At 34.6% G+C, this 25,316-nt stretch overlaps 2 protein-coding genes across 3 annotated transcripts; one reads left to right on the forward strand and one right to left on the reverse strand.

Annotated features, from left to right (window-relative positions):
• The first annotated feature begins 212 nt into the window (after nt 1–212).
• Nucleotides 213–2,827, forward strand: LOC147389396 (NAD(P)-linked oxidoreductase superfamily protein). Its single transcript, XM_086418873.1, has 5 exons — nt 213–484; nt 812–987; nt 1,402–1,645; nt 1,718–1,897; nt 2,600–2,827. The coding sequence occupies exons 1-5, from the start codon at nt 365–367 to the stop codon at nt 2,825–2,827; spliced, it is 948 nt and encodes a 315-aa protein (XP_086274999.1). The 5' UTR covers nt 213–364.
• Nucleotides 2,828–4,759: 1,932 nt separating this feature from the next.
• LOC147389397 (P-loop containing nucleoside triphosphate hydrolases superfamily protein) lies at nt 4,760–19,121 on the reverse strand. Of its 2 annotated transcripts, XM_086418008.1 has the most exons (17): nt 18,963–19,121; nt 17,750–18,008; nt 17,574–17,657; nt 17,405–17,478; nt 17,255–17,288; nt 16,302–16,360; nt 15,766–15,880; nt 15,620–15,657; nt 14,710–14,807; nt 14,490–14,545; nt 13,697–13,985; nt 13,422–13,537; nt 12,845–12,901; nt 8,542–8,607; nt 6,992–7,066; nt 5,762–5,860; nt 4,760–5,182 (listed from the first exon to the last, which is right to left on the reverse strand). In XM_086418008.1, exons 2-16 carry the CDS (start codon nt 17,906–17,908, stop codon nt 5,795–5,797), a joined length of 1,386 nt encoding a protein of 461 aa, XP_086274134.1. In that variant the 5' UTR covers nt 17,909–18,008; nt 18,963–19,121; the 3' UTR covers nt 4,760–5,182; nt 5,762–5,794. The 2 variants fall into 2 exon arrangements, with proteins under 2 accessions (XP_086274134.1, XP_086274135.1); XM_086418009.1 differs by lacking the exon at nt 8,542–8,607.
• Nucleotides 19,122–25,316: the final 6,195 nt, after the last annotated feature.

Consider the following 25,316-nt stretch of genomic DNA (forward strand, 5'->3'; position numbering starts at 1 on the left):
TTTTTAGGGTCATTGTTTAGCCACTAATTTAACTCTTTAATACTTTGAGAGCCAGATCAAGGTCAATTTGTTTATTTCTCTAGGAATTCCAAATAATCTAGACCATCCAATTCATATGTCCTACTTCTTTGATGAGCCATTTAATCCTAGTCATCAAATCATGATGAATCAATTTTAGATTTTTTTTTAATAATTCATGATCTGCTTTCTTGGGTGGTAGATTAAAAAAAGTTGAACACCCAACCTTTTTTAAATGAGAGAGGATATATGAGGTCGATTTGCATGCTATATAAACTGTGTCAGTGTGTGTGTTTATGTGTGTCAGTGTGTGAGAGAGGTGCAGAGAAGGTGAAGGATAGAGAACATGAGGAATTCTGTGGTGAAGTTGTACGGTTGTTCTAAGCTGCCAGTCATTGGGTTTGGCACCGCTGACTTTCCGTACGATGGAGAGAAAGTCGAACTAGCGATTCGAAGGGCTGTCAAGGTAAAAAAATGCTCGTATAATTAAGATTTTAAAATCTCGTCTCGAGGCAATGTTTTGATCTAGATAACAATTGATACTGTCACAATTGAAATATTTGGAAAAATGTGACTTGAAACATTTACGATAAACATTCAATGTTTTGTTTTGATAAAAAAATTTAGTCGAAACATTCTGAGACAATACAAAACTTTAAACCACACGTACAATTTTTTGTATGTGTGTTCTAACAATAATATAAAGTACTTATATTAAGAGGAGTGAACATGTTTCATGGTGATTGTTAGCGACTTTTTACATGAAGTTATATAACATGGTTGTGGAATTCAGTTGGGTTATAGGCATTTCGACACAGCTAAGATATATGGTTCGGAGCCAGCGGTAGGGAAGGCTCTAATGAATGAGATTCATGATCAAACAGTGACGAGAGAAGATATTTTTATTACTTCTAAGCTTTGGGGAAGCGATCACCATGACCCCGTTGCGGCACTCAAGCAAACTCTCAAGTAAGCATTTTAATTTAACTTCGCTTTGGAATTTAATCAGATCTACTTAGAATCAATTATACTCTCATTTCTACAAGTGCAATTGTGTCAAATTTGGAAATTAATGTTAATTTGGAGGCACTGTGTCACTTAATTTCGAGGTATTTTCTCATTTTTCGAAAGGAATGCGTATTTAACTGGTGAGAATAGATGTTAACGCACTTGAATTACCAAGAATAGTGAGCCACACATTTTGGGATAAAGTTTTGAAACACTTCTCGATTAATGTTAATTGATTGGATGGTTAAGATCATCCGAACAGTGACCCATAGATCGTACCATCAAATATCGATCAGTAGATGATGGACCCACATTACAAGTTGTAAGATATAGAATACTAATAGAGAAAAAAAAAATGTGTTTGTTTTTGTCTAGGAACTTAGGGATGGAATATTTGGACTTGTACCTTGTACACTGGCCAGCTAAATTGAAGGAATGGGCTTCATATGCTGTGCCTAATGAACAAGACTTCGAAGAGTTGGACATGGAGTCAACATGGGCTGGAATGGAGAAATGTTTGGATATGGGGCTATGTAAGTCCATTGGTGTGAGCAATTTCTCTTGTAGAAAGATCGAACGGCTGTTAGAACATGCATCAGTCCCACCAGTCGTGAATCAGGTACCATCGATTCCATGGGTTACTATGATCGACACATACATCATCATCATCATCATCTTGTGATTGGTGCAGGTGGAGATGAATCCATTATGGAGGCAGAAGAAGCTGAGAGAGTTTTGTGGAGAGCACAAGATCATTGTGAGTGCTTATTTACCTCTTGGTGGGCCAGGGAATCCATGGGGAACAAAGGCTGTGTTGGACAACCCTATCATCCAATCTATTGCTCTTAAACACAAAGTAACCCCAGCCCAGGTGAGTCCAGCACTCTTAACAACTCCTACCCACGTTACCCATATCATAACAACTCGGACCCACTGATCCGATAACAAGTAACTTACTTATCATATCAGTTTTCGATCAACAACGTTCAATCTGGTCGTAGAACAAATATAATAATATGTGAGAAATGGATTAGTTATGATCCAAATTTGACACAATTTTCATCAAATCAAGTTTGGACTTGATCCAATTTGATCCTTATCAGATTGGTTCTTGATTGATCCTGAGATCCGATCTGTTCCAATCTGATAACTTCAGGTCTTGATTTATGTTGTGGATCTGATATCTTATCGGATCGGAACGGATCTGGATCAACCATGTCCCAATGAGAAAAGGACCCGATCCAATAATATGATAGAAAGTATATAAATTATATTATATATTTGTTGAGAAATATAAAATTTATTTAGATTGTGTAAATACAGTCGGATTTGGCCCAATCCGGACCCATCCAATTGTTAATGGATTGGATCTATATCTTAAAATTGAGATCCGATACAAATCTGATCCGATAAGGGTCCCATCCGATCCTTAGATCGGTGCCAAATCGACCATGATCCGATCAGGACGGACCTACCCTGATCTAATCCATACCCATTGGTAGCCCTCTTATACTCAAATTTTCAACTAATCGCAACACCTGATTTGGCATTTTGGGTTTGTTGAATCAAAAAGGTTGCTTTAAGTTGGGGAATATCAAAGGGAGCAAGTGTGATCGCAAAGAGCTTCAATCAAGAGAGGATGAAGGAAAACATAGGGGCTTTGGAGCTGACATTGGATGATGAGGATGTAATTGAGATTGAGAGATTGGAGGAGAGGAAGATCATGAGAGGAGAATTTCTTGTTAATCAAACAACAAGTCCATACAAGACCATTGAAGATCTCTGGGATGATGAAATATGATCATTCATGAAAAACCAATCTTAGCCCTTTAATTCATCTACCTGTATTTTTTTTTTTTTTTCCAAATTATAATGTGTTTTGCTTTCTACTTGATTTTATGTAATAAATCATGGGTAGCGTTCAACGGCTAACTTTTTGGCAAAACATTTTTCAAAACATGAGTTAGAAGTTTTGGAATGGGCTGATTTTTGGTGAGGATGATCTCTACGGTGAGGAGATCATCCTTATCAAAAATCAGCCCATTCCAAAACTTCTAACCCATGTTTACAAGTTGAAAAATCGTAGACCGTCCATTTTTTGTAAACTATTTTTGAAGGGGTTTAGAAGTTTTGGAATGGGCTGATTTTTGGTGATGATGATCTCCTCACTATAGAGATCATCCTCACCAAAAATCAGCCCATTCCAAAACTTCTAACTCATGTTTTGAAAAATGTTTTACCAAAAAGTTAGCCATTGAACAGGACCCATAAATCATAGTATCTAACTCACAGTCTTAAATCTCATCCGAGGCCAAGACGATTCGTCCGATATGTCTTGGTGTCATCCACCAATGAGACGGATAGACAAGCATGATTTCAAAACTCGTCCAAGTCGTCTTAGTATCGGGCATGAATGAGATGAACGCACAAGTCAATTTTTAGAACGAGATTTTACACCTCACATTCATTTTTGAAAATTTTGGATAAAACGTCTCAAACGTATCGGAAAACTCATCCAAGACAACTGCGGTATTAGGCATGGATGAGATGAGACGAGATGCGAAACCGAGTTTTAAATCCATGCAGACAAGTTAATGTATCGGACGAGATTTAAAACCCATGTTCATTTTTCTCATTGTTAAACGAGACATCTCAAACATATTGGAAAACTAGTCCAAGATAACTTTGTCTCGTTCATGGACGAGACCAGACCTCAGAATGAGTTTTAAAACCATGATCTAACTCCATTAAAAAGAGGGAGTATTCTATCAAGCATTCACAACTGGAATAAAAAAGTTGAGAAGTGGAAACCTATTTAATTTTACAATGATGATACGGGCTGTTTCTTGGTCTCCATGCGATCATGATCAGACAGCTATCAGTCCCCATGATCAAAATCAAAACCATGGACTATAATCACATGGTGATTACTTAATTATAAGTAGTGAGCTGAGAACAACTAGTTGGAGGTACATTTTCCACTAAATCAACAAATTTCTAATCTCATTCTATCTTTTCTCCTCTTGTAATTACACTACACTTAACACACACACACACACACACACACACACACACACAATTGGATTAAAGAGTGTAGTTTGATTGGTGATGCATTCAACTTCAAAGACTGTTAAACGATAATGAGCATTATGTTAATAAATTGAATATAACAGAGACAGATATTGAGATGGATAATTGGAAAGACCAAGAAAAAAAAATTAAGAATAAATATAATCAAGAAAATGTAGGTATATTTCCAATAAACAATTGGACATTTTCAGAAAAGAAAAATATTGATTACAACTCCGTGTAGAGGAATATACAAGTTAAAGGTTCTAAAAGAACGAGAGGAAGGCCCGAAAGAAAGATTATTGAGATAGTGAAAACAGATACGAACGTACTTCCAACAAAAGACAAAGACGTGACTTAGAACAAAATTGATTGGAGGAATAAGATTCATTTGGCCAAAACCGAATCTTTGGGATAAGACTACAACGATGATGAAACAAATGGGTGCAAGGAAATTTGTCATGTTTATTTGGATCAGTTGGTTGCACACCAAATTTACAAGTGGTGCCCCCCTCTTTAGTTTAGATCTTCCATTCCTAATTGACCTCAACTTGCACTTTCCCAGAGACCATAACCAGAATTGAGACCCAACAAACAATTAGAACCACCCTGAAAAATCTAGTGTTTTTAAAATCAACTATTTTTTGGGGCTAAGTAACCCATGGAAGCCAATCAACCATGGATTAAATATTCCACACGAGTTGCATGTCATATGCACTGAATTTACAATCTAAATAAGATACCTTACATTTCGACAATATAATGTGCCCAAGAACTTATCTGATAAACCATGGATAAGCACCATACACAATCTCTAAATGAACAGTTTGTCTGACTCCTTACATTAGACCAATAATGTTAAAAACGAACTTTAACTCACCAAATTTTGGGGTTTGTGAATCAAGTTTGTTTGCTTCATCTGTCAAATAGGGTAGCCGATGTTTTCTGGAAATTTCTTGTTCATCAGTTACAAGGGAAGGGTGTTATGGGCCAAGAATTGGAAGTTGAAGATGAATCACATTGCAAGAACGTCGACAAAGTAGTCAATAGGGTTTGTCACACAAATTCCTTCCATTTAGTCTCTTACCTGCAAAGCATCCATGAAGAGCTTCATCAATTATCACTTTATGTGTTTCGAATCTTTTCTTCCGTTGGTTTCACTTTTCTTTTTCTATTTTCTTCTTAAAAGTTTGCCTACAAGTAGAATGCAAATACCTACCAGAGAGCGCTCTACGTGACTTTCTCAAGCAATTTCTTATTAAGAGAGTTGCTATTGGCACCCCCAATTAAAGATGAAAACACACCATTCAAACATGACAAAGGTTTGGCTCAAATTATTATCTCAACATTATAACACTCGATCAAACAATTTCAGTAGTTGTTTACAATTATGATTAGGCTCATAAAAAATCTTAAACCCAAAAAATAGGAATCTACCCAAAAAAAAAAAGAGTTTTTATTGGCACCCATTCCTTTTACTTATTCTCAACCATTTACTTATTTTCTTTATTTTTAATTGGGGTGTAATAAGTAAAAGTTGGGGGGTGCCAATAGCAGCTCTCTTAAATTAAAAAATGCTGGGTACCGTTTAGTAAGCTTTGGCTACTTGTTAAAAATTTGTAAGGTGTTAAAAACTTGCGGCAAATATTTACAATGTGCTTCATACCTGCGGATGCACAAGCTAACATCTGCAATCTATCTAATTTGCGATGTCAGGTCTCTTTCCATGTTCAGCGGATGCAGCAGAAGTACCTTTCTCAATACACTGGAGCGGAAAATGCTAATATTAGATATCCAAAACAATAAAAATAAATACAACCAAGTCAACTAGAATAGAATCAAAGGAAAATCCACTATTTAGCCACTGTAGGGTGTTCCGTAATTTATGGTAACAGTGTCAGAATGAAACATCGGCTCGTTTTTCTTGGTTTGTCAAATGCAGATAATCGTTTTAATGTCCGGACGATGTTAGTTTCTATGTGATAAAGCAATAATTTGGATATTGAACCAACACTCTGATAAGAAAAAGTAGCTGGTCTGGTCTTTCCACTATAATTATTAGATAATCAGGGTTTATCATGTCCACGCCCAAATCTTTGGGATAAATGGCAAGGGAAAACAATGGGAAAATGGGGAAAAAATGATGAAATATAAAAAAATTAAAATATATTAAATTTTTTAAAAATGTGTATATAAAATAATACATTAGACATTTGTTTTAATATGCTCTATGTTTTAAATATTACATGTTCTCAAATATAACTATACATGTTATGGTGCTAAAAAAGTTTACTCATCAACATATTTTTTATTAAAAAAAAAACACATTAATGAGAAAATTAAAAACCATAACATCAAGATATTATCATCAAATCCCATCTTTCTATATTTATGAATTACCAAAGCCTACTATGTATCAAATCCCACGGTAAACAACAATCAAGAATAAAATCACAACCAAACCATAAGGCTACAAAGAAAAAAAAAAACATGTTTAAAATGGAAAAACAAAAAACACGTTTAAAATGAAAAAAAAAAAAACAAGTTTAAAACATTTTAGAAAAATTCATTTTTATTTTTTTAATTTTCAGGCGTGTTTTAAACACTTTTTTACAATATGGGGGGGGGGGGGGGGGGGGGGGGGGGGGGGGGTCGTGACTACTATGCACATGAGAGGTGAATGCAAAAAAAAAGGAATTAAAGCTTATTTCATTCGTATGAGGATTAATAATTTTCCATCTGACATGGCTTTCAAACTTCTTGTAAGTAAAAGAATAAATAGACTAAATGTGTAGCAACAGCTTAGTTCAGATAGAATTGTCTGCTTTATCCAGGTCAATGCACAGTGGTCAATCCGGTTTGGTGGTTTAAGATAACTGCGAGAATTCTATATTACCTGAAGAAGATAGCTGTGCAGCCAATCCAGTGTTTGCGGGAATGTTGTTGCTGAAATACTGACAACCGATAAACCCTGTTACAAGAAGGAATCTAAAAATTACAAACTCGAACAATAATTTAGTCCATCCTTGGTGGAAGTTTGCAACTGCAAATGCTTAGCATATTTGTGGAAATAAAAGTGGGCAGTCCCAGACTTGATAACTCAAATTTGAATATAAGGAGAAACATTATCAAAATTTAAATTCATGAGCTTACCTTAACAATACCCATATGATTTAAAACACAAAAACGTATATATTTTATTTCGTGGTTGTTTTCTGTAAGAAATTTTTAAGGTATCTGCTAGACTTCTTAATTTTTAAGATATAACGACAATTATATAAAGATATAATGATGGCAGAAGTTAGAAAACCGTAGTAAAATCACATAAGGGCGTTTAAGCCATCAGTTCATTACTTTTTTCTTTCACTATGATTTCATCTTTATTGGCTTTTGAGGATATTATCTATAAAGGGGGTTTTAATAATTCAAGTGAAGCTTTTACACCTCCAAAAAACTTTTGCCACTTAGCTCCCATTATACTTTGTCCCTGAGCACTAAATAACAAAAGTTTATCTGGAAGTTCTTTAGAAAAATTAGTTACTTTAAATCGATAAACAAAAAACTAGACTTAAGATTCTAGATATATAGTCCTTGTTCCTTTCCCATGTCTTTTACAGGCTCTACGAGACCATATGACTAACAAATGCATAAAAAAGAGCTAAGCCATCTATAATAGACAAATGGGTACAGAGAAAGTGCACCACAAATCTTTAGATTTTACTAGCTTTCTAACTATTTTAATTTGATGCTTTTGTGAAACTAAGGGCAGTAATAAAGAGAATACAAGGAAGCGAAGCAAAGGTGCAGTGAAACCTTTGCCAGCTTGCTAACAATCAAAATTCAAGAACAATGATCTGTTTCTTGGTGTTTGAATGTGGTATAGGTGCAACACAACTAATGTGTTGTTTGCTAGCATTCCATAGTATCTACTCCAAAAGGCTTTTGAGGGAAATCATTTTACTTAGAGCTCAAATGAATAAATGATTGGCAGTCCTATTGTGCCCTCGAAGAATGCTTTATCAATTGTGGGACTGAAAATTAAGGGGTACTTGTTTAATGAAAATAAAGGGGCACCTGCCCTTTGCTTGACACATCTCAAATGCAAGGAGGTTCTTTAATCTATAATGTTACTTTTTTTGTTTTTGAGAAGTAAAGATTTGTCTGAAGAGGGAAAGGATATCCAAGAGATCTACATAGAAAAGAAAAGGCAAACCAGAAACTCCATCTACTTAATCCCCCTTCAGAAGTATACCATCTAAACAAGATCCTCGAAGAAAAGAGCCCCACATTCCTTGATGAATTATCCAAGGTATTGTACAATAGCCATGCTATCACTTGTTCCATATAAATTGCAAACAAAAAAAAAGTGCCTTAACAGGACATTTGTCAAATTAGCATCCCTCTTTGTGTTCTTTAGGTAAAACAAACAGTCGTTAACGAGCATACCTGTGACTCAAATGAGCAAAGATAATCCTGAATAGTCTTCAAATTGCTTATTAGCTTATTTTGGTCCTGTAAAAGTCAAAGCAAGATAAAATCTCAACAATTAAGCTCATACAGTAATATAATCATGACTCTTTCACTCGCTCACCCACATAGACACAAATATTTACCACAGACATGGGTAACTAACCCCACAAATCCACTACACTGACATTTCCGTGAAATTTATCAAATATGCTGAGTTTTTTTTTTTTTGTCCATGTGTAACAACGGAACTGATTAAAGAGGATAGAGACTATAAGCAAAATGGAAAGCATTCCAAAACATAGAGAGTGGAGAAGTGGAGAATTGACAATAGAAGCATTCTATCTAATTGTCCTAAAATGAGACCAACCCAAGTACAAGCAAAATCTTCTAGTGTGATCTCCTAAAACTCTGTCAACAAGTATTAGATGAGGATGTATTAACAACTAAAACCCCACCATACATGTCAAAAACGAAAGGAGAAAAGCTAACAAGAAAACCCCTTGCCAGCTAAACAAAAGAAAAGCATGCAATAGGACTGTAACAGACCACTTCCAATAACTTCCCATATGAACAAAATCATAAAGTTGAAGGTACAAACATTCCTTCGAAATGGAAGACCAATAAAACAGATAAGATTTGGTCTTCATGATTGATAAAGCATCCCCTCTAAACCATCGAAATTCCTTCTTTAAATGGACAAGCACACAACTACGGGCAGCAACGGGCTCAGACCCATAGCTAAGTTGGTTTGACACATTGCAAGGAAACTGAGGTCATGGGTTCAAATCCAGCTTACCCATCAAAAGAAAAACAAAGGGAAGCAACTGCCACAAAACACCTCCATAGAAAAATCATAATGTAAGAGTAGATCATCTACGTAAAAGCTGACAAAGTAATATAAAAAGAATTGTAGAAAGTAATTCTCTAGCCTCATAATGAGAGCTAGGGAGATATATATATTAATAAAAGTGTGAATCGACGTAAACGCTCTTACATAGAAATAATAAAAAAATATATAAAACAATAAACATTATTTCCAGTACTCGCCCTCAAGTTGGGGCAAATACATCAACTAAGCCTAGCTTAACAAGATTGGAGTTAGTGACAGAGGGACCAACAGACTTCGTAAGCATATCGACAAGTTGATCTGAAGAAGATACAAAAATTGTCTGAAGATCACCAGATCGAACTTTCTCATTGAGAAAATGAACATCAACCTTTATATGCTTAGTCCTTTCATAAATAACTGAATCAGATGCAAGCATGATGACAGACTTGTTATCACAAAATAAAGTGAAAGAACCAGAGATAGAAATCTCAGCTCCGTCAATAAAGATCTAAGCAAAATAGCTAAAGCAAAGATAATACCAGGAGCCTGAGACTGAGAGGAACTACACGGCGACGACGCTCGTCACTATCAATGGTAGCAAATGTCTCAAATAAAGAAGATAATAGGGTGGTGTTAAGGATCTGGTTCTGAAGTGCCTCAAACTCTGGACGTAAACCCATGAGGAATTGATATGTCTAATGTCGAACAATCCTTGTAACCACATATCTAGCTGCCTCTGTAGACAAATCAGTCATAGGCTCATAATGAGAGAGCTCCTCCCGAAGGGACTGAAGAATTCCAAAGTAATTTGTGACGCTCTGAGTTCCTTGGGTAGCCTCGGCAATATCTTGATAAAGCTTATAAATCCTCGAGTCATTCCTTGCATGCGCATATGTCTGAGTGAGGACTGCCCACAAAAAGGAGACAGTCTCATCATACATAAACATGGTGTAGATGCGTTGCTCCATGGAATTGAAAAGTCATTCAAGAATGGTGCAGTTATCGATCTCCCATTGTTCAATTTTGGTATCAGTGAGGGGTGGCTTAGTAATGATGCCCAAACGTCATCCAAATTTTTCTTTACTACCCAAATAAAACTTAACCGACTGAGACCAGAACTAAAAATTTCGACCATCTAATAAGGTATTAGTAATACATTGGGCAAAAGAGTTTGCCCCAAGAGTAGTGTTGAAGTCCTTGGTTTCTTAATGTGATGTCATACTAACGAGAACAAACAAGAACAAAGTAGATTTGGCTTAAAGGGAGATCTATACCAGAAACAAACGAACTTATTGCAGTCGAAAGAAAGAGAAAAAGGCACCCAGCAAAACCTTGGTTGCTATCACAAGGTTTAACACAACCCAAAAACTTACTGTAGTTGTTGCCGTAGGGTGTATCACATCCCAAAGAATAGCCTAGCTGCTGTCGTAGGATGCAACACAGTCCAACAGAACCCTAGTTGCTGTCAATGGTCATAAACACAGCCCTAGCTGCTGTTGCAAGGTGTAACACAGTCAAGAAAACAGCCTAACTGTTGTCGTAGGTCATAAACTCAGCCCTAATTGCTGTCACAGGGCCTCACACAACACCTTGTTGCCATCGCAGGGCATATAAAGCTATCCTAGTTGCTGTTGAAACACCAAAAACTGAACTTATCTCGCGGACAGAAACCCTCATAGGGTAAGCACAGCGCAAAAAAGAACTATCACAGCATGTGAAAGATGGATGAAATCCCTTTTGCAACATGCGATAAAGTGACCAAGAATCAAAAGAAGAAAAAAAAAAGCCTCCGAAGGGAAGACCTTCTAACGATACAAAGATGTTGAGAAGAGAAGAAAAGAGGTGAAGAGAAAAGACTTCAAGGTTCAAGGAAAATCGAAGAGGGAACTCAAAGGGGGGGTGGGACAATGGGTCCTCTAAAGGCATTGATACCAAGAAGAATTGTAGAAAGTAATTTTCTAGCCTCAGAATGAGAGCTAGGGAGATAAAATATATATATATATATATATATTAATAAAAGTGTGAATGGACATAAACGCCCTTACATAGAAATAATAGAAAAAACATAAAAAAATAAATATTATTTCCAATAATATAAAGGGAAAGCATTGAGTGTTACATCATCTAAATGTCTCCACAATCATTTATAGGAAAGCATTGAAGTGTTTCACTCCCAACCTGCTCCCCTTTCTCGGCATATGCACGGTCCTCCACTCAATACTATTGTACTTATAAATGTTGCCCATGCATTTCCATGAGAACTCCCTAACCAACTCGTCCATTATGTTGGAGGCACTCATATAAATGGGCAGGAGAGAGAAAATGTGTGGGGAGAATGTAAAGTGCTTCTGTAGGTGCCAGCTAGTTTAGTTGGTAAAGTTTTTGGGTGATGATATCAAACACCTGGGTTCAAATCCCACCAGCATCGAGTTACTAAACTCATTAAAAACAGGCTTACCAATCCAAAAAATAATGTAAAGTCCTTCTGAAGGGAGCAATCTTTCCACCTTTGGATGGCTTTCCTTTCTTCCAAGAAACTATTATTATAATCTTTCAACTCCCGAGACCAATTCTTAGATCTACATCTCACCCAAGAGGAGTGCCAAGGTAAGGCATGAAAAGACAACCCAATTTGCATTACAAGCTACCGCCCTGCAACTAAACTACACTCCCACTCCAAAAATCTCATTCAATCAAGAGATTAGTATGTATTTTAAAACCAGTTCAAAGCAATGCAAAGGGCATCTGAAATACTTCAGCAGGCCATAAATGATTTGGAAAATAATAAGGTATGACCAACAAATTAAGGGTAAGAGTTGGGTTATCGCCTACATCCCCAAAAACCTTCCAAAATCCCCTATTCCATAGCCTTACCGGTCATTTTACAAAAAATGCCTCTCTAGAGTTCTCAAATGAAGGTAGTAGAGTCATACCACCACCAAAATGAAGATTACATTTTTCTTTGACCAAAACTGGGAAGAAACCAAGGTGGCACACAAACTTCAAACTCATTCTACGTAACATTCATCCATGAAACTCCAGCTGCCATGACCATCATCGTTTTCCATATTAACTTTGCAAATACATTAGGCTTTTCCAAATAAATTTCGGAATCAATACATTCTTTCGCAATGAGTAACCCACCCTGCAAAGAATCAATCCACCACATGATAGCTCTTTAAATGGGGAAATAATAGAGCCCGACACCCCCACAGTTTAGGAGCTAATGCGAGGTGCTAAGATTCACATATACTCATGTAGTGTAATTTTATAATTGCAAAGATTTTTTTTTATTCCTATGTTACTTGGGCACTTCGACACCTTAGCAGTTGTCAAACATCAGACATCAACTTATAATCATTCACATTAAAGCTTGAAGTGAGAAAACAGTATGGGTACAAGTTATTATCTCCTAATAGAAAAAGGGAAGAAATTATTTACTCTTGATACCTGGGCTAGACATTTATCGCCAAACGTCCTAGTGGAGATCCATTCCTCCAGTAATGCCTACATTAATGAAAAATTAATAAAAAAAGGTCAACAAGAAAAACAAAATCATTCACAAATATGAACAATCACATCAACATTGACCAAATCTAGATAATAGTTGATAACATGGTTGACAAAAACGTTCTGCGAAAAGCATATGGCTTATTCACGATAGAATGAAACAATTTCATCAAACAACTAATTGCAGTTGTGTCTGGTCTTCATCATCATCTTAAAAGTCTTATCCCAAAAATTTGGGGTAGGCTAATTGCATCAAATACATTACGAAATCAAAATAAAATTCTAAAACTAAAAGAGAATAAAATCATGCTACTTCAGCATGGTTTCAAAATAAAGCCAGGTCTCAAGTGATGGTATTACTCCAACATAAGTTATTACAAGTAAGATCCTTAATTAATTTATCTACATTTACTAAAGAGCATTTTTTACCCAAAATAAAGGGTTTCCATATGATGTGGCCAAGAGCAAAGTAAGCTATCACGACGAAGTTAAAAAAAAAAATAGTATTTAAAAACACCTTGTGGTCAAACTCTGCCATCTTCAGAACTATAGGTACGATGATTGGTTCAGCAGAAGACTTTTCTTTCACAGGAGGAATAACTTTTGTCTCCTCCATATCTTTAAGAGTTTCACCTACAATGGGTCAAACATTTACCCAAATGAGATACATTTCATCAAGTTGTAGACTCTTACCCATTTGTTGCATCTAAAATGATAAAACGGATATGAAATAGAGAAACAAGGCAGGGGGAACGAGAAAAATGTTCTGGACATTTAGAGCACAAGATTAACCTTGATTTTCAGGAACATTTCCTTCTAAGTCAATAGATTCCAGACAATCTGAAACTTCAGTCACCCGGTGAGCAGATATTCCCACTTCGGGGTTTGTAGTCTCAGGACAAATGTTGCTACTCTCAAAGTCATTTCCACAAGGACTATTTGAAATGTCTTCCTTTTCTGCTGAAATATTATTTTCAGGGGTCATGAGAACGGGTTTTGGCTCTTCATTTTTTGTAGGTACGCTCGTCGGTTCTCTGTTCTCATCATCCATTAAATAAATACTTGGATCCAAATGTATTCCCTGCCACGAGTAAGAGAATGAGGGGATTGGTCAACCATAACGAGAATTTTCAATGTAGATTGTACATTGGAAACATATGAATGGCCAATTAAGGAAACAAATTTTCATTATGATTGAAAAATGACTCGTGAAAATCTAGTTAATATACATAGCGAAGTTGAAACTTAGTAATAGCAGATCAATTATTGAGATATTTAACCCTTTGTCGTTGATCTTATCAAGCATTCAAGTGGAGTCAAATTAATAAAAGTTTGGACTCAATCTAAGCCAAATCCTAAAATAAAAAAATCCAATAAGAGTCAACATTACCGTTAAAAATATATCTCATTTTGATTGTTGATAACAAGTTAATTGAAATCTGTGCAATATTTATAAAAAACAACACCACCTGAGGAACTACTGAGATTAAAAAAATGGAGCGGTGCTAAATGTATGCATTAATGAGGCTAGTAGAATAAAATGCATTTCACCACCACATAACAAAACTAAGTTGACTAAACACACCTCAATTATAATAGGCTTCCCATCTTTCATTGCTTTCTTCAAATCACCAGCCAAACCTAGAAAGACGCAATCACGTAATGAAGCAAACAACTAATGAGATACAACACAGAAGGTGGAGCTAAGACATGATCCAAAATCGTTAAAGCTCCTCATAAAGTTCAATTATAGTATCTTGAGTAATTATCTGCCAACAACTATCACAAATGTATATATCAACTACCTTTACGAACAATTCTGCATTCTCTACAAAATTCAGTAATAAGTTCCTCTGGGGAGCTGAAGTCTCGTGCCCACACTGGAGTAGATACCAATGGTGCACTGCATAAAACAATATAATAAATCATAAACAGCCAATGAGATCCAGTAAAATAAATAGCCTGAGATGTTAAAAATATATACAAGAGTAAGATGTTAATCCATTCTATTTGTATCAATGATATGATGAGAAGTCTCGACTAAACTGAACGATATATGGGAAAAATAATCATAGGCTCACGCAAACTCACAAAGATATGAAGATGCACATCATATATTATGTAAACTATTTTAAAAGCTCAATTAAGCTAAAATATAGTCCAATGAAATAATACTAATTTTTATAAATATGTAAACCACATTTGAATTAACTACATTACTTTTCTGGTATGAGACGAAAATAATCAACTCCATTACTTTTCTGGTATGAGATGAAAATACTCAACTCTATACCTTACAGATATGAGACGTCTCAATCGGGAAATTCCAATGTTCTTCATTAATATATATTGTAACATCGATCGATATGCTTAAATATTGAACATCTTAATCACAACCAGAAAAATTTTACTTACATCACTGAATATTATATGAAATACTCATTTTCAAGTCAAAAAGTCCATGGATAGGTAGAATGATGAAGTATAGCCATGTGTACAGATGTAACTTAAAACTTAATTGAATGGTGACAAAAAATTATATCTTAAGCATAGTTTCCTTGATAAGCTGCAAAGTTTGGATATTTGTATCCAACTTCTCGAAGAAATTAAGGAAGCATTTGTATCTACAAATGAACATACCATATACTGTGTGCAACATTTTTTTCCTAAAATACAAAAGAATGGATAAAAAAAGCAAAAAAGATGTCCACGTACTCTGTTGATGTGCGTAGCAATTCATAGACCATATCTGTCTGTACATTACACACATAATACATGTCAAAGGAATCAACATAACTCAAAGGAGTTAGCTAAAAAGAATATTATTGAGAATACTTGTATAAGATATAAAATAGATTCACCTGTAAAACGTTTGGCAAGTTTAGTCGCTGTGCAAGTTGGGTCGCAATGGTGGACTTCCCAGCACAGGCAGTTCCACATACAAGTATTACAAGTGGTACTCTTTGGTGATGAAATCTGAAGGAGAGTGACAAGAAAAGTAGTATTAAAATACATAGAAGTACTTATAATCTCTTTCCCACAATATTAACTGCAGCCAATCTATAAAATTGATAATCAACAATAGCATATGTAGTGGATCAATGGTGATAAGTTTATAATAAATTGGTCATGAATTGGCATATATGTTATCCCCCTCCAAAAAAAAAAAAAACCCCACCCCACCCACCCACCACTAAAAAAAGAAGAAGAGAGAGAGAGAATACAGGTAGGCAAAAAATATTGGTTAGCAAAATTATAAAGAAAGGACTATTAATCCATAACAAGAAAAGAATGGAATACGTGTCAGCAGCTAGAGTCTGGGTGATCACTAAGAGGACATTTATGGGGAGGATTGCTCAAGAAAATATTCAAAGTTAGTTCACATAGGAAAACTGACCTGGTCATCATCTTGTAACGGTTTATGTATTCTTCTCCATATCCCCGCCGCTCCATAAGCTAAAAATATAACACACGAAGAGTAAAAAAATTTATAGTCATAGTAATAGAATCAGGACAGTGTCCAGAGAGGACCTAGGAAACTATGAAAACAAGAAAAAGTAATCAATTTTATATAAACTGTCCCTGATAAAAGTCGTTTCATCTTAATTATGGAATAAAGAATTTTGAGGTTGTGAAACATATTAACCACTTAGAGGTTCTAAGCGGTGCAAAATGATGCATTGTTTGTGATCAAAAAGGAAAAAAAAGGAAAGAAATGATGCACTACCACTAACAACCAAATAAGTCCACCTACAGGATCAATATGGTTGGAAAGATTTCAAATGGATCAAAATCACAAAAAAGATAATGAAATTTTCTATTTAGTGAACATCAAGGTTTCCAAACTTACTCATTTAACATCCTTGTAAGTTAACAAAATAAGATGTCTGGACAGAACAAAATGATAAAGTGGAAGACTTACATTACATTTTGATGCACAAATATACTAGGCACACTACATTAAACATCTTTTAATGCTTAATTATGCTAAAAATATGATTTAGCCAAATAATACTACTGTTCGAGAATATTGTAAAAACATGTTTTTCATAATCATTATCGCCATCTACACCTTATCCCAATTACTTGGGTCAGCAATATGAATCATATCATATCTCCGCAATTTAACAAAATCAATGATTTCATAACCATATTAAGGGTTTAACATCATTTTTTGCCAGCTGTCAGCCTGACACAATTATCCTCCTTTATTTGGACTCGGGAACGGAAATGCAAAACAATAACATTCCTATGTAACATTTCATAACCAATTCTTGACAAATTAATGCCAAAAATAGTTTCCATTACAATTTGAAGAAATTACTTTTGATGGATTTTAGGTGTAAGTACCTTAAACAGATTAGCTTCTAAGTCAGATTGGGATCTGGCAGAAACACCAATAAAAAACAAATTGGTTAGACCATGAATTAGCACAAAGGGTAGGATATCCAACCAATAATAAGAACAAATATTCACAAATGAACAGAGAGAATAACATACACATCCAAAAGGCTGTTGTCAATAAGCAGCTTTTTGAGTTCAAGAGCAATTTTAATTGCGACGTGATTGGGAATCTGAAGAAACAGATATAAAAATAAGAGTTGATTTTACTTCTAAATATTGAAATAAAAGAAATTGGCGAATTGGGGGGTTTTGTATTTGTATCTACCTTAGTAACTGTCAACATTCTACTAAGGAGAAATCTGGATAGAACATAGTAGTGATCTGCATTATCTCCCAACCAAACCTTTACCTGATAGATTAAAATATATATATAAATCAAGACCATCATCAGAAGCTAATTTGAATAAATGAAAGATGAACCAAAGGAAGTTGAGGTGAAACCTTGACAAAGTCGTATTTAGAGGAAGCGTTTCGGGATGACAATCTGCCCGTTGGCAGTGATATGTCCCCTTTTACTTCTGAGTCATCACCACCATTTGGAGGCTTTGATGGAATTGCAACTCCTTTCCCCTTCTTCATAGAACAAACTTCCAATGCCATCTCTCACTTACTCCGTTCTTCGTATCTCTCTCACACACATGCATTCATACACGCTTTTAAGTGCAAACCAATAGTCCACTCATACCCATATTTAGCAATTCTGCATAGATACAGATTAAATCGTATGCTTCAGAAAAGTCATTCAACAGTTCATTAAAAGGTTCACCAAAAAAACAAAGAAAAAAACTGGGAACAACAAAAATGTGCTATGGAAATGGTTCGGATATAATTCAAGTTCAACACTCTAAAAAAATCCAGTATGAGATTAAAGTGGGTACACTTCAGAAAAGCCATTCAACAGTTAATTTAAAAATTCAGCAAAAAAGAATAGGGGAACAACAAAAAGGCATCACAGAAATGGTTCGGATATCATTTAATTCAAGTTCAACACTCTAAAAAAAAATTTTAAAATTATGTTCTACATATAAAAGACATGTTTACTATTTACCTTTTACTGAACTTTCATTCAATAAAAGTTTTAATATTGAGGGGTTTCAGCCTTCCAGATTTTAGTGAAACCCATCTTTCATGAGAGACTAACAAAAAATGATCCTAATTCCCTAATCTTCAACCTTCCAAAAACTTTGGGTTTTTTTTTTTTTTTTTCTTAAGTCTTCCCTAACAAAAACTCATCATTTTCAATTCAATCTTGTTAAATTTTAGGATAATAATTTTTACCCCATTTTCAACCTCAAGATTCTCTTTTAATTCCAATAACAAAATGGAGTTTTAGACAAGTTTAAGATAATGGGTTGAATGGGGTTGTATTGAAGACTAGTGTATTTTGATAATTGTTTGTTAATCTCTCATGGATCCTGATGAAGGAGGGTCTGTCATCAGTTTGAAAACACATGGATATCTCACATATTTACCAAAATTTGGAGGGGTATGGTTAAATTACCTTTCAATTTAGGATTGAAATAAAGATTAGTTTTTCAGATCCATTAAGAACCCAGATCAGTAGAATTAGAAATATAACTACAGAGTCTCAAAACAGAGAGAGAGAGAGAGAGAGAGAGAGAGGAGAGAGAGAGAGAGAGAGAGAGAGACTAACCTTTTCAGAATTCGTTGGACAGAGAAACCGTAACAGTTGTGTGTCGAGAGGAACTTGAGAGGGAGAAGGAAGACGAGATTCCCCTCTCGCGTGAAACATACAGTTTGAGGGAGGAGCCGAGTTTGATGCGAAGGCTTGGGACACGCATGCGAGCCACGTCATCCACAACCTTGATTTCTTTCAATTACTAACGTAAATGACTTAAATGCCCTCATCTTCCACTTCTTAACTGAATTTTAAGGAGAGTTGCTATTGCCGCACCAACTATGCAATTCTTTGGTGATTTATGAATTGGTGTGGCATTAGTAAAAATTAGTATGGCAATAATAGCTCTCATTTTTAATTTCTCATCTTCCAAAACCGGCCTTTTTCTTTCAAAATCAGGATTTTTCTTGTCAGATTCAAAACCAATCACTTTCCAACTAGTAACTTCATGCATACTTTTTAGAGTCGTGTAGGAGTGACCTCAAGCTGGAACCTCATATCGCACTTCTTCATGTCAAGAAGAACGATATGAGGTTCCAGCCTGAGGTCACTTCAACATTATTCTAATTTTTAGACTATTCATCTTACCTTAAATCCATTATTTTCAATCTGAAATTAATTTTTTTTCAATATATATATTCTATAAAAAAAAAAATTAGTTTACTATTTTCTCTTATTTAAATTTGAGAGATTCTATTACCACACCAACTTTTGCTAACAACACTCCAATTCATATGTATATCAACATAGAATTAACAATCATCTTGGGGTCAAGCTTGAAATCTCTTTTGTATCTACTAATTTTTATTTTATATTCATTGTTTTAACCTCAGCATTAACCCTTTTGTAAAAGATGGCAGGTTTGGAGGAAGGAAAAAAAATTATGTTTTTTTTTGGTCTACGGGTTGAAAACCCTTATTTCAGATATTTTCTGTTAAGAATAAATTTGGTCATGACCCCCATGTTTTGATTAATATTAAAGATACCCCTATACTTTCAAACTGATCACATCCCCCTTGATCTTGGTTTTTGCTTGGGAAAATACCATTGTCTTCAATCATTTTCGTCTATATGTTTTCTCTAAAATCAATCATCTTCAATGGATAAAAATTTTACTATCTTTTTTAAGTTTAAGATCGTATCTTAATTGCAAAAGTAAGACATGATTTTTTGAAGATTGATGAAATTTTGGATAGAAAAATCAAGAATTTCTTATGTAAGACATCTACATGTTGTAGAACAGATTGTTCTTGAGAATAGACTTTTGGATCGAGTCAACTCGATTTTGATCAACATGTTCAAGTTGAGCAGGTTGGAGGTTAGGTCCATACTCGACCCAAATTAATTTTAGTCATATATCTTTAGTTTAGTTCAGTTTTAAGTATATTAGAATTGTTTATTTAGTTTTTTATTTATTTTCTAATTTCTATTTTTTATTCTTTACGTTATGAGTAGAAGTAGTTAGAAATACCCAAATTGAATTATGACAAGTTTAGACAATGGGTATTATATTAAAAATAAGTCAGGAAAATTACTTTTTAGTATTTTAGAAGTTTTTTAAGTTATTGTGATGAAGTTATCGATATAAAGAGTTTCAAAAATGAAATCCAATCAATTCAAAACATATTAATACAATTATCTTTTCTCTTTAAATTACTTTATAGTTCTTTGCTTTATTTTCTTCCAACCTATTGTTTGTTTAACAATTGAATCTATTGATTCAAATTGATTTTGTATGTTCCACTAAATACGATCTCTCGATTCATTTCGAATCTATTGATTTACACACTTCTGCTACATCAGTTTCTACAGTCATTGAAAATGAGATTGAATAGGTAAAAGACAATGATTTTATAACTTAAAAACTTGAAGATTGAATAGATAGAATTTTTAGAGACATAGAAGATCAATGAAATTTTCAATTGAAAAATAAAGAGTTTCTACATGACAATGAAGAAGAGATTTGATTTTAGGGTATGTTTGATTGCACATGAAAAATATGGTGGAAAATCAATTTCCATGGAAAACGACAATTTTCATGTGTTTGATTGCATTTTTCCATGGAAGTTGATTTTCCACCCCAATCAAAAAATCTATCAAAACATGGTTTTCACTTTCCCATCCATGTAGGTGGGAAACTAAAATCAACCCATATTTTTATCCTCAAAATATCATCTTCTTCTTCCCCACCACCATAATCACCATCACACTAACCTCACCATCTCTAGCCACCTTTTTTTTCTTCTCTTTCTCTCTTCGTCTTCTTCTTATTCTTCTCCTTCCCTCATCTCCACTGTCACCACCACCACCACGTCCCCCTCCTCTTATTATTTTCCAAGCCTCTTTTTCTCTCCCCTCTTCTCTCATCTTTTTTCTCCTCCTCTTTTTCCTTTTCTTTTTCTTCTTCTTCTTCTTCATCTTTCTCAGATATTTTTCTCATGATTCCGAGTAAAATTAAATAATAGGATTTGATTTTTCACCATTATTTTTTCATGAATTTCCAATTCCATAAAAAGTCACTTTCCATGCAATCAAACATACTCTTAGAGTTGGATTGTTTGAAGATTGAAGAGTTCTACCTTCCTCTTTGGTCCCAATATTCTATCTCCTCCAACCTTCAAACCTTAAGAACAAGTAGATTTTTTAAGAAGGGTGGACTTTGGCGTAAAAATAATTCTATATTTCATTGAAGAAATCGAATGAAGATGAGTTCAATAACTTGAAAATGACAGGTTTTCTCCAAGAAAAATTAAGAATTTTTAGTTGAGGTAGAAATCAATGGCATTTTGGTTAATGTTGAAGATACCCCTATGTTTTCAAATTAATGAGTATGCCCTTAACCTAAGTTTTCTCTTGGAGATATCTTAAATATTCTTAAGATAACTCCAACCTCTTACATGGCAAAGATGAAGAACATGGGGAGATAACTCCAACATCCTACGTGGCAGACACATGTGGCTTTGCATAACCAGTGTTTCGCATCAAACTTGTCTCGGAGTCAAAGATCACCCTCTTTAGGAAAAGAATCATGATTTTCAGACTCCCCCTTTACATACTCTCTTTACGTGTCATGTGTTTGAATCATAGATTTTTTTTTTAAAACACAATTGTACATTCCCATAAATATATGCAATTGTGTATCTCGAGAAAAAGCCTATGATTCTGACACATGCCAAGTTAAGAGAATATGTCAAAGGGGAGTCAAAAAATCATTATTCTTACGAAATTTTTTCTACAATAACCACAAATAATAAAGTCATGATAATCTAACACTCATTTTTCAAACACCCCATATACGCCTCCATTAGAATCGTTGATCATTTGCTTTGTGATACATAAGAAAAAGATTAATAGTTCTACAACTGTCAAATAAAGGAATATATGGGGGGTATGAAAAAAGAGCATCAAATTATCATTAGTTTAGGAATAATGATGAATGCACACGATTTTGATACGCGGCTGATGTGGCAAGGGCACATAACCACACATCATTTTCACGTGTATCCTAATGAAAAAGACCTATGATTCTGTACCCTTGCCATGTAAGCAACATACAAAAACTGTGTGCATTCATTACGACTCTTAGACTAAATAATAAGAGAATTTCTATTGCTACATCAATTTTTCTTATAACACATCATTTATTTTACCACACCAATAAGATATTATTACACACTACATCACCTTTTGTGCATTATTCAATTTCTACTCTCTCTCTCTCTCAACTCTCAAGTAATTGGGAGTCGATTAACTTAGGGGGATTTTTTAAAGCCAACAATGGTAAAAAAAACCTCATCACAAATCAATAATTAATATCCCATTATAAAATAAAAGAGTCGGGATAATGTGACTCCCACATGGCATACTCAATCGACTCCTCTGACGTTGGGGTGTGCAAGAATCATAGATTTCCTTTCTTCGGGATACACAACTGCACTGATTTATGGGCATGTGCAATTGTGTATCCCAAGGCATAAATTAAGGTCTATGATTCTAACACACCTCACGTCAGGAGACTCGATTGAGTATATCACGTGAGGGAGTCATATTATCACCACTCAAAATAATAACCTTCGTCCCTCTTTGGTTTTTTTTTTCCCCTCTTTTAAGTGTTTGCACGCACTCTCTCTGGTCAGATTGATTACAAGTCTTGATTTCATTTTCAATAATGACTTTCTGATGCCCCTTCTGACACACGCCTCCTAAGTGGAATGAGTTAATAAAACCATAGATTCTTTTCCTTGGATACACAACACCATCTATTTATGGGGATGCAGAGCAGTGTATCCCACTAAAGAAAAAAAATCTATGATTCTATGTTATGCCACTCAGGGGGTGTGTGTCAAAGGAGGCCTCAGAAAATCACGACTCTTTCATTTTTTAGGTCGATAGTTAATAAAGAAGTGTGATGATTTTGTAACTCAACTTGACGATAACTCAAAAACTCACTGACGTGGCAGGTTCAAGATCTATAGACTTTTCCCTCGAGATACATAACTGCACATGTTTATAGAGATATGCACTTATGTATCCCAAGAAAAAATCTATGATTCTTACACCTGCCATGTCAGTGAGTTTTTGAATTACCCTGTCAGGTTGAATTACAAAATCAGTACTCAAATAAAAAGCCATCATTACCCGGACTCTAATTTTTTTAACATCGTATATAAATTCCTTCTTCAAATATCTCAGAACTCAATCTCATAATCTTGATCAGCAAGGATTTAAATCTCCATTTTAACATCAGTTTCAGCCGCATGACCGATATGAGCAAAACATGAAAGAGTATGGGTGTGTGTGAAACCCAGAGTTGATCCATGAGAGCTGGGCTTTAAAGAGTTCAGAAAATTGACAGTGAAACATAACGGTTGGGATCCGGAGACGAACTCTACGATCCCAACCGTGTAAATGAAGTACATATATTAGTACCTTAATTTTGAAAATCTATCTTCAAAAAAAAGGGATTAGTCAATTAAATTGACAAATTAATTGATAATTTATCGATTAATCATGGAATATGATAAAATTTGAATTTTTTTTTTCTTCCTCATTCAGATCTTAAGAGAAAGATAGGGTTTTTAGGGAGGTCGGGCACCATCACCATGGGTTTTAGTAAGAAATCCAAAAACATCATATGTAGCTTCTCAAACTTTCCCAAATTTTAATGCAAATTGAAAGTCCAACAAATTTTTTTCAAATCCGAACTTTGTTACTCTGCTGCATACTCAAAAAGTCCAAATATTGCAAGATACTAACAGTGAATTTTTTTCTCTTCAAAATGTCGTTCAAAAACTTAAATTACTATATCAAAATTTCATCGTTAAATTATCGACAAAAAGCAACCCTGAGCTCTCAAGATACTTTGTAGAAGAAAATTCAATAGCTCCATTTTAACATTTAAATATAAAAAAATTCATGTTAAAAAACCAAGAAAACAAACAAACTCTTACCTGTAAAAGCTGTGGACTTATCTCACAACCTCAAAGTTGCATTGTAATTTCTCAACAAAACTATAGTGCCCAGAGAAATAAATAAATAAGAGTCATGCTGGAGTGACCTCAAGATTGGACCTCACATCGCACATCTTGACGTGAAAGTGGATATGAACCATAGATGCTATTTCACTCGTATCTCAATGAAAAGCATCAGGGGGTGCAATGTAAGGTCCAATCTTGAGGTCACTTAAGCATTATTCAAAAAATAACTATTTATTATCGTCGACAAACACCAAACCAAATATTGATATTTCGGTTGAAAACTGAAAAGTTAACCATGTCAGCCAAATATTTGCAATCATTTGGGACATTTCCATTTCACCAAGGTTCAAAATCTTTTCTAGAGGCAATATTTCAATCAAGTGAAAAACTAAGACAATCTCAACCAAAACATTCCCAAACATTAAATGTTCCAGAGGAGGGGTCAACATTTCGTTCCAATCTCATCTGAAACATTCCAAAACTTTAAACTGTGCATACCTCTACGAGTACCCGTTAGATAAAATTGAATGGAGGAACATGAATCATTCAACCAACCCCAAATTCTTGGGATGAAGCCTTCATTATTACTTTTAAAAAAAAAGTTTTATTGAACTAGATTTATTACAAAGGGACTAAGTCCTTCATATAAATGAGCAACCTAAGTACAAAAGCATATTGTGGACAATGTGGGAATAAAACTATAACAAAAGTATCAAAATTACCCTACCCAATATAAACTAATGAATAAACATGATTTTAACAAATATCATCAACGTTCCTCTTCAAGTTGTAATATAAATATTGATGATGCTCCAATAATTACGATGATGACATGTCAAATTTCAGTAACAAACCAGTTTACTAGATGGGGCATCACATCTGGCTCGCTATA

The sequence above is a fragment of the Akebia trifoliata genome, chromosome 12, assembly GCF_017979445.1.
Source record: "Akebia trifoliata isolate Shusen 1 chromosome 12, ASM1797944v1, whole genome shotgun sequence".
In the NCBI taxonomy this organism is placed as follows: domain Eukaryota; kingdom Viridiplantae; phylum Streptophyta; class Magnoliopsida; order Ranunculales; family Lardizabalaceae; genus Akebia; species Akebia trifoliata.